General features: G+C 25.9%; 5 protein-coding genes across 5 annotated transcripts; all 5 read right to left on the bottom strand.

Annotated features, from left to right (window-relative positions):
* Positions 1-669: 669 nt before the first annotated feature.
* On the bottom strand, positions 670-1,889 carry SRAE_2000217900 (Hypothetical protein; the record flags this gene model as incomplete). The annotated part of the gene is made up of 3 exons (XM_024653219.1): positions 670-745; positions 1,143-1,667; positions 1,717-1,889. 3 exons carry the CDS (start codon positions 1,887-1,889, stop codon positions 670-672), a joined length of 774 nt encoding a protein of 257 aa, XP_024506717.1.
* Positions 1,890-2,530: 641 nt separating this feature from the next.
* On the bottom strand, positions 2,531-3,132 carry SRAE_2000217800 (Ribosomal protein L27/L41, mitochondrial family-containing protein; the record flags this gene model as incomplete). Its single annotated transcript, XM_024653217.1, has 2 exons — positions 2,531-2,877; positions 2,919-3,132. The coding sequence occupies 2 exons, from the start codon at positions 3,130-3,132 to the stop codon at positions 2,531-2,533; spliced, it is 561 nt and encodes a 186-aa protein (XP_024506716.1).
* A 948-nt stretch (positions 3,133-4,080) lies between these two features.
* Positions 4,081-6,237, bottom strand: SRAE_2000217700 (Nuclear RNA export factor 2; the record flags this gene model as incomplete). The annotated part of the gene is made up of 6 exons (XM_024653216.1): positions 4,081-4,447; positions 4,489-4,616; positions 4,661-5,116; positions 5,154-5,190; positions 5,305-5,945; positions 5,992-6,237. The coding sequence occupies 6 exons, from the start codon at positions 6,235-6,237 to the stop codon at positions 4,081-4,083; spliced, it is 1,875 nt and encodes a 624-aa protein (XP_024506715.1).
* A 233-nt stretch (positions 6,238-6,470) lies between these two features.
* On the bottom strand, positions 6,471-6,830 carry SRAE_2000217600 (Hypothetical protein; the record flags this gene model as incomplete). The annotated part of the gene is made up of 1 exon (XM_024653215.1): positions 6,471-6,830. The coding sequence occupies one exon, from the start codon at positions 6,828-6,830 to the stop codon at positions 6,471-6,473; it is 360 nt and encodes a 119-aa protein (XP_024506714.1).
* Positions 6,831-7,716: 886 nt separating this feature from the next.
* On the bottom strand, positions 7,717-9,207 carry SRAE_2000217500 (Ornithine/DAP/Arg decarboxylase family and Ornithine decarboxylase family and Alanine racemase/group IV decarboxylase, C-terminal domain and Orn/DAP/Arg decarboxylase 2, C-terminal domain and Orn/DAP/Arg decarboxylase 2, N-terminal domain-containing protein; the record flags this gene model as incomplete). Its single annotated transcript, XM_024653214.1, has 1 exon — positions 7,717-9,207. The coding sequence occupies one exon, from the start codon at positions 9,205-9,207 to the stop codon at positions 7,717-7,719; it is 1,491 nt and encodes a 496-aa protein (XP_024506713.1).
* Between the last annotated feature and the right edge of the window lie 1,022 nt (positions 9,208-10,229).

The following is a 10,229-nucleotide window of genomic DNA, read 5'->3' as shown; positions in this document are numbered from 1 at the left end:
AATGTACAGTAAAATTTAGAATAAATTAAAGTACACTTAAGCTAACGGTTATCTAGATAGAACAAAAACAAAAATATTACTAACTTATAGTATATAAATAAATATGTAGTTAGATATAATTAAGAAAAGAATATAAAAAAAATAAAATATTAAACTAAAAATATAAAGTGGTAATTAAAACTTATCACATTTCAAAAAAAGAGAAAGAAATAAAATACACCATTGCTGAATGATAGAAGAAGACTTCTGTTGAAAAAAATACACACAAATGGAAAATATTCACTGTAGAAAAAAAACATTCAATATTTAAGTAGCATTAAAGCAATTTACTTTTGTAAGTAGCATTGTTAAAAGAATGTAAAGTTAATTCTGTTGGAGAAAAAAATTTTAAATCTTCAGCGAAGAGTCATATGATCATGAAAGCATTTCTCCGTCATTTGAATTTTTGAAAAAAAAAATCCAATGTTTAAACAAGAAATTTTTAAATAAATGTAATACCATGCACATATTATTTATTATATAATTTGTAACTTTTCTAACAGGTGAAAAAATAAAGCAGAAAAATAATTTATATTTTTACGACTAATAATTGGCAGTATAAATATTAAAATATAATATAGATAAAATTTGAAGACATATGTAAACTAAATTTTATAATGGGGTATTTTCTTAGTTGTAAAATGCACCTAAGAAATTAGCAAGATAACGAGTAAATTTAAGAGCTGGTAATTCTAGTTTAATATCACTTAAAAAAATCAGGATTTGAAAGAAAAGAATAACTTTTGATTGCCCCTATTATTTTTATTAGAGAAATATTAATAAAATGTGCGCGAAGTTGTTTAAAAATATTATAAAAAAAATATTTGATAAATTTGAAATAAGATGATAACTTTATTTTTATAATCATAATATTATAATATATATAAATGATGAATGGAACGGCTAGCTCGCCTGTTTAAAAGATAACCCTTAGGCTATATGAAACTCTGAGCTTGTTTATGTTTCTCAATAACGTATATAATTTTTAATTGTTATCCTATTGGAAATGACAAGACTATTTTTTTAAAAAAAAAAAATATCTATTTTAATTTTTGTAACCAGCCATGTAAGTAATATTAATCTAATTTTTAAATAAAACTTACATTTTTATTTCATGTCTTGTATCGTCCTCACAAATACAGCATTTTCTACCACCTAATATTTTTCCTTTGTTGTTTGTGGCACTACAAACACACATTTTATTTGTTTCAGGTGTGACATATGTAGTATTAGGTTTAATAAAAGTTGATGAATTTGTGTTATTGACGTTTGGTAGTGATGTAAAAGAGTCTTTTTTTTCATTCTTATTATAATTTTGTATTTGATCTGATATATTAGTAAATTTTATGTTATTTGTTTGAAGAGACGGAGGAAAGTCTCTTGATGATTGAGAATTTTCAGAATGAATTCTGGAACGAGGATTCTTTTCATTCATATACATATCATTTGATTGTGAAGAGTTTCTTGATGAATGAGAATTACGGTAGGAGCGGTTATTGTAACTATTATAGAAATTTCGTTGATTAAACTGTCCAGAATAAAAATCTCCTTGATAACTATTATATCGATTCATTTGTCCATTAGATTGCTTATGATTCCCTTTATAAGAATATCTATTTTTGTAATATCTAAAAAAAATTATACATTTATCAAATTTTTTTTTAAATATTCAATTACCTTGTATTTCCCGTATTATAAAAAACCCCATTAACATTTTTGATATATCTTTTGTTTCCAAAATCATTTTTTTTCACTCCTGTTTGACCATCCTTTTTTTCAATTATAATATTGGGTTGTCTATCTTTGCTACTAATATCATTTGATGTCCTATGCTTCAAAGTATTTTCCATTTTTTTTTTACTCTAACTTTTATCAGAAAAATATCCAACAAATTAATTGACTGCACCACAGAAAAACAATAATAACTAAGGAATGTTAAACCTATCCAAATTCAAAAAGAAATTAGTTTAAATAATGAATCCTAAAAGAAAAAAATTTTTCCACATTAAAAAAAAAATTAAAAATTTGATTAAAAAAACCGTTGAAAAAAAAGAAAACAGTTCCAAACAATAAATATTATAACGATGATATATAAAGTTAGAGAAAAAAGATGATGGTGATAAATGTTTTATCTCACCACTTTTGGTAAAATTTTTAAAATCATCAATATATGGATATTTAAAAATGACAGTAAAGCAATAAGCATTACAAAAATTGCTGTAAGCAGATGATTAATTTCATACCAGTAAAATTTTTTTTTATTTATAATTTAAAAGATCAAAATTCGATCGCTTTATACAGTCGTAGTTGTACATTTAGCGACTGTGAGCTAATAACAAGGAAACAAAGGTCGCTGTGTGATCATTTGTTGCCAACTAGCTGAATATTTTTTCTCACAGAAACAAATTAATACTATAACAGAAAAAATTATTAGATAATAGTTTATCCTATTCTTAGAAAAAAACATATAACAAAACAATTTAAAATCTAATTATTTATTTAAGTCTTTTGATTCAGTTTTTCTCGATAAAAAGTCTTTTTTTATTGTATCGGCATAGAATAAATCAAATAATGTTTTTGGTTTCATTGGTGGTGGTGGCCATCTTTCATCTTCATTAGATTTCATATCAGCTAATTCTACACTACCCAATTTTTTGACTTTATCAAGGAAACTTTTCTTCCGTTTTTCTATTTCAGTATCAGTTCGATATGAAACGTAAGGTTTCAATTTGAATTTAGATAGATCTGGTACAACTAATTCTGGAACCATTTCTTTTACAATAACAAATTTACCCGTTTTTTCATCATGATATCCAACAGGTTGAACTCCAGTATAATCTACAGACAATTTTAATGGCATTAAAAAAAATATAACTTACTGTGTAATTCCTCCGGATTGAGCTTCATAAATTTAGGAGAAAGTTCCGGAAATTCCCTTTTTTGTCCTGGCCAATCTTTTTTTTCTTCGTAAACAGGACCTATTTTACGCTGTCCCTTGGATCCTTTCTTGAAAAAGAAATATGGAGCTTTGAAGTAGAAAGAATTCAAAGAACGAACGCCTCTTTTTGAAATATAGGGTACTAGTGATGCCATAAATTTTACGAAGATAAAAATATTATTCTAACTGACGTATACACTCCACCAACTCAAGTATAAAGTTCTTTGTAAGACAAGGTGATTTACAACAATTTATTCATCAAACAAATAAAAGTTAAGAATTTTACAAGTTAAAAGATTTAAGAAACAAATTTAAAAAAATCACAAAAATCAGATTTCAAATGAATTTTAGAAAACTTTCAATTAAAAGCAAGTAATATTCCATAACTTCTTATTTCCAATTGATCTTTGTAAGGGAAAAATGTATTAATAAAGAGAGTATATTTGATTTTAAAAACATTTTTTGTTTCATGTTTGTTTAATGTTGTTTTTTTTTATGTTTTAGGTATTTTATACCTTTTAAAAAAATGTTACAATAGATAATTCTATTTGTAAAAGAGATACTTCATATTACTATGCTTAAATGTCAAGTACTAAAATTCAATGAAACCCAAAAAAAAATACAAATATAGAAATAAAAATACCTAAGAGAATGCCGATGCTAAAAAAACAATTAAAAATATATAAGGAAAGGGTTATGTTAATAAATACAATAAAAAAACTCAAAATGTAAATCAAATGATAAACAAAATGGTTACAATAATTTACAATTGTGAAATCGGCATTCTCAACTAATAAAAATAAAAAAAAAACATTCAAAATTTTCTTTCTTCTTCAAATATTTGTCAAACATATCTGCAAAACTAATCTTCATTATGTAAGTGATAAATCTCAAAAACAATTCCGCCATTAAATCCAAAATTGGTTGTGATTTAATAAAAAAATTTCTAAAAAAGTTTCTTTCCTCTTCAACTGTCTAATTGGATACTTTACAAAAAAAAATTAACTTTTTAGTTTTTTCCAGTTAAATTCTTAACCTTTCATTTATAAGATTGAAAAATAAAGTGCGAACATAGGAAAAATAGAGCAGAAATCCATATGTTGTCACTTTGCAAAAGCTTCAGCAGGAATATCATTTTTAAGACTCAAAAATCTATCACCTGCAAGAGAATAATTCCAATTGGAATCTTCAAGACAACGTTTACTCCAAACTTCGTTCATACCACTTTGTTCCATAAATGATTTAACCATTGCATTACGTATTTCGGGATCATCAGTATTTATCACTGAGGTAGATGATTGATTGAGAGTAGATACATTTCCCAAATTGGATGATAAATCATTAACTGCTGTAGATGTATCAAGAGTAGACTGTTCGCTTTTTAGTTTCATACAATATGTTTCATATTTTGATGCACTTTCTGGATCAATAGGATGAATGGTTAAAATATCTGATATTATGGAAAGGGCTCTAAAAAATTAAGATTAAAAAAATATTAAGACAAAACTTACGTTCCTCCTCTAGGAAGGCAAACAAAACTACGAGTAAAATATTTCAAATTACTTATTGATCTTGATGAAGTAAAATATGTTTCTCCATCATTTAACATTCCTTGAAGTGTAAATGTTACAATAGTATCCTTAATATTATAAAGTTATTGTAATGAAATTTTTTAAGACTTACCGTTGTCATAGATACATCCATCACAAAGCTTTCGCGAATATGTTCTGTAGGAGGAAGTCGGCAAAGCATTGCTAAAACCTCAAGATTACCTTTTCCGTATGTTCGTGTTTTAAAACTACGCCATTTTTCTTCGTATTTAAAATTGTGTGAAATAGACCTATATATTTTATATTCAGAATCACGAAGTTTTGCTCTATTTTTTAATACCGCATTATGATTCCCGTCATCGATAACATCACACACAAGAGAAAACATAGCATTCTCGTCATAAGCTTCGGCGAGTTGCTTCCTATTAGTTCTACCCTCAGGTCCATCAAAAATATCAAAATATTGTGAAATAAACATTCCCAAAACGGTTTTAATTTCTGGTGATGGACAAAACCCTGGTTTAACAACAATATTAACTTCATCATTAAAACCAGAAGCATTTTCACAGGGACTTAATTGTATTCCATCCTAAAACATTTTAAAACTATGTAGTATATAAACTTACCAAATTTGTTAAATAAGGAAAATATCCTTGAACAATTCTGAAATAAATTTCAATATGTCATGAAATTCTCTGAATCTTTTGATGTCATGTCCATTCTCCGCATCCGAATGAATACAGAACTGGAAAAAAGAAATCAGATAATAAAACTAACCTAGAATAATCAGCTGCTACTGTAAATGCATTTGCTGCTCCAGTGTTTTCCAAAAACAATCCTTCGAGCTTCCATGCACGAATTCTACCCAGTTCTGAAATTTTATCTATCATATTACATGATAAATCTAAGACTTTTATCATTGGTGCTGCATGAACCATTGATGCAACGGCATCTAAACGTTTTAAACCTGTGCTTTTTAGTGATAAATTAGCAATTTCTTGACATGATTCATAAACAAAATCAACAACAGCAATCATAACTTCTGTTCTTTGAAGTGAAACCATAATACCTTTACTTTTAAAATATGGATCAGAACTAAAATTGGATAGATCTAAAGATTTTCCATCAGCAGAAAGTCTACTTTTACAAACAGATTCTATTATCTCTTTATGACCAGTTGGTAATTTATTCCACGAACACACACTTTTTGTAGTCATAATAGTCATATTTGAATTTGTTTTTGGATTCCTAACTCTTCTTGAAAGTTGATGTAAACTAGTTGAAATTTCAGAATCTTTAACATAAAATTGGACATCGCCTTTTTCAGTTTTTGACGGCAAATAAGGTAAAAATGCAGTAGTATATCCTTGAATTTCTGTAATTATTTCATCAGTTGAACATTGATTGCATCCCTTTACCTAAAATTTAATTTTAAAACAAAAAAAAATTTATTTTTAAACATACTATTACAGTATACATAACTTGTTTTGTTACTATACGTCCAGATTTCGCCAAGGAGTCTTTTTGAAATTTTCTATTATCATGTCCTTTACTAATATTTTGCGAAACTTTATTTTTATTTCCGTGACGACTATTATGTGGTTGAAATGAATCATAATTATCGTCATCATCATAAGCACTGGTAATATCAGCATCAAATTGAGCGAAACGATTTCTGCCTTGAGATTTTACATCCGTTCTCCTAGCCATTATTGTAAAATTTATTATTGACTTACAAAATAGACAATTGAGAAATGCACAGTATAGAGTTAAAAATTTTACTAAAAAACAGGGAAGAACACTTTTCCAATAATGTGACTTTTCGCGTTAGGAAATAGTTGAGTAAGTATAAAGGAAGTATAAAATGTTTACTTTAATAAGTTATTAAAAAGTGCTTTTAAAAATATATACAATATTACAATATTATTATCTAATCTATTTTTCTAAAATAATGATTCTTCTTCAATATTATTTAAAGTAGCAGGATCCTCTTCTTTTATTTTCTCTATTTTATTACTTTTCTTTTGAACATAATTTTCTAAAAATTCATTTGGTGACATTTTTTCATGTCTACAGGAAGGTACTGTAGGATAACATGTATAACAACAATCTACATTTTCTATATCTTCTTTGTTTATTTTTTCCAAATATTCATATCCCATTAAATTACATTGTAAGCATTTGTGCCTTTGTTTCTTTCTACTTTGAAGACTCATAGCTTTTAAAATTCCCTCAATAATTGGAATAATAATAATAAGAACGCAAACTACAAAACAACATGATATAATAATAAAATATTTCATTGGTTTTTAAGCATTCCTTTGTTGATTAATTTATTTCTATAAAACTTTTACTACTTTTATCTTTTAAAATTTAGTTTAAATTGAAAGCTAAAAGCATTTACAATTATTATTAAAATTTTTTTATTTAAACAAATAAAAAAAATTTAAATTGGATTTTTATAAACTATAACTTGGATAATATACGATTGTTACCTGGGAATATTTTTTTGCTTAAATTCAAACAGTTAGAAATACATATAATTTTGTTTAATGAAAAATTACCTAAAATATATGAGTACAATATATAAAGCATTTTATTTAAACAAATTTTTAAAAATATTTAATTATGATTATAATTTTTTACTATAAAATTATTTTATTTGAATAATAAATCAATGAACAAGTTTGAAATTTTTAATAATAGTAGAAAGATGCATGAATTCATAGATTTTTAATTTAATAAAACATATGATTTTTTTTTGTTAATTTAATTAACGGAGAAAAATTATTTTTGAATAAGTTTCAAAACGTTTTTGTTTATACAATAATAAAAAAATGATACATATTTAATCATTAAATCATATGATAAATACAAGTAAAAATTTTTTAAGAAAAATTCACAGCTGTATAAAACTATAAATTACATTAACCATAAGTTAATTAATAATTTATTTTTTTTCTTATTTTTTTGATATAAAAATAAATTAATTTAAATGTTTTATAACAAAATTAATGTGAATATATAAAATCAAAGCATTACAATAATATTAAAGATTAAAAAAATAGAATTGCTCTCAAGTGCGGTCCTCTTTTTTTGATTTTTTTTAATTTTTGATAAAATATTTTAAATTTTTCATATAATGTGGCGATAAAAAACAGTTTGATATGTGCTTTATGAAACACAAATTTATGAGTAAACAGATTCAAAAATATTAAATAATTCTTGAAGCTCCTCCATTTTATCATCATCTTCATAATCTTCAGATGATGTGATAGAATGAACATCATCAATTGACCCTACTACAGACTCATTTGAAAATGATTCATAGTACAATGATTCGATTGAATTTTGATTTTTTATTTTGTTAGAAGAAATTATATTTTGCCAGTCATCACTGGAAACGTAGTAGAATACTGGTGGTTGAATTGTTTCTGATGAATTCAAGTCAAATGGTTCTTCATAATTGGATAATGAATATGCTCCCATATTTTCCCAAATTAACCATTCTCCAACATTCATTTTTCTAAAATGACAAATTTCTTGAATCACATCACTTTGACAATCAGATGATCCAATAATACTTCCATAAAAATGTTGTTCATCTTCAGAATTATTTTCATCAAATAATGGGGAACATTTTGGAATTATTGTATTGTTCATCTTACATGAAAATGATCCATAACAACCTTCATTAACTTTGTAGATAAAAGCAGAACGCGAAGTTGAAAATTGTTCATGAACAATAGCATCAACATCAACAATATCTTTAGAGATAATATTTGTTAAAAGTGAAAAAGCAGATGCAGCAAAAAATTTTCCTGGTTTTGCAGAAAAGTAAAGGTCAGGATATTCAATAGAAGGAAAAAAATCATCAATTGAAGCATTGATTTCATCAGCAATATTCTTAAATTGACGTATTTCTAAGATATTTGATGCTGAAAAACCAGAACCAATATTTATAAATGACATTTTTCCTAATCCAAAATCTTCTGCCATTTCGAAAAGACCACGTATAACAGAAAATGCATCACGATAAGCCATTGGATGTTGTCTGTCTTGGCCAACTGAAAAGGAAAATCCAACTAAATGAAGATTTAATTTATATATGGCGGCAAGAATTGATGGTATCTCTTCGATAGTTGCCCCCATATGAGCAGATGGATCTTCAGATGGCATATCATTTTGTATGTTAACCTCAAGAACAATTTTAACTTCAGGACATTGTAATGAAATTTTCTTAAGGTCATTTAATGAATAACATGTTATATAAGGAATATTTCTTTTGACAGCAATATTTAAATTATTTCCAGTTAATAATGGATTACCATAAAAAACTCTTGATGAATCATTAGTAAATTCATATATTTTCTCAACCATTTCTCTTGAATTAGCAAAAAAACCCATAAATGGTGAGGAAATAAGAATATTCATTAGTACGGTATCGTAATTACAGTTAACAGCATAAAAAGGACGAACACGTGGTAAATTAGTTGCCCAAAAATTTATAAGATCTTGAATTCTTCCAAGATCCATAACATAAAATGGTCTTGAATCTCCACTGACATTTTTTATGTTGGCTATGTCTCTGGCAAATGATTCAGAGGTTCGACGGTCATTGAAAACACTAATAGGTTTCTTATCAATTATTTCAAGACGATTATTGTTTTTAAAATTCATTTTTTTTTATAAATTTTTTTTAAAATTTAAAATTTGTTTGTATAATAGAGTTTTGTAAAATTTTGTTGTTCTTAATTTAATTTAGGGATGCTAAGGTGGTCTTCCTGAACGACAAATACAAATGGCCAATCTACAATCTGTTGTCCAAGAGCTAATATCAGCAATAAAAACTTTTACAAGCTCTGGGGAAGACCGCACTTGAGATGTGGTTTTCTTGAAAGAAGGAATTTTAAATAATTAAAAGCACCGGTAATTTTTGAACCGGAGCTTTAATATCTTTCTGAGATGTTTTACCAATTCAGAAAATTAAATATTAGTTTTTTTTCGGGTCAGGATCCCAAGGAGGCTCTGCGTTGTTGTTTAGTTGCAACTGGCCAGATCTAAGTTTAGGTTCGTTGTAACAATTTAAAGTTACTGATTGATCAGCAAGCTAAAAAATAAAAAAATTTATGAAAACATTTAATGAAATAACTTACTAATTGAAGAAATTCACTAAAGGAAAAATCTTCCGAAACTTCTTCTGTGGAGGAAATGATTGCAAATTGTTTAGGGACAGATATCTGTCAACAAGTCCGTATACGCACTATCCCGTGGAGCGTATTAGACTTAATTATACTTTTAAAAAATATAAAATTATTAAAAATAAAATCTTTTTTTTTTTGTTGTTGTTGAAATAAAACTGCAGTCTAAAATGAAATGGTAAGTTCAAGGCAACTAATCAGTTTATATAAATTTTCAATATTTAATACTGATACAATGTTTCGTTAAAAAGTATTGTAAAATATTCATGAGATAAAATATTATATAAGTGTCACATGACTTAGGATAGAGAGAAATTTTAAATTATATACAAAAGAAAAAGAATGATAATTTATCAATTAAATAATCTATAAATATGATATTTTACCAAACATCTACAATTTAAATATTTTATCGGTGTCTTATACAAAATATATAAATAATATTAAATAATTATCATGAAAACTTTTAGAAATTTTCTAATTACTTATTGATAAAAGGGT

The sequence above is a fragment of the Strongyloides ratti genome (assembly GCF_001040885.1).
Source record: "Strongyloides ratti genome assembly S_ratti_ED321, chromosome : 2".
Classification (NCBI taxonomy): domain Eukaryota; kingdom Metazoa; phylum Nematoda; class Chromadorea; order Rhabditida; family Strongyloididae; genus Strongyloides; species Strongyloides ratti.
Note: the sequence above shows the minus strand (reverse complement) of the source record. Positions and strands in the feature narration are given on the sequence as shown.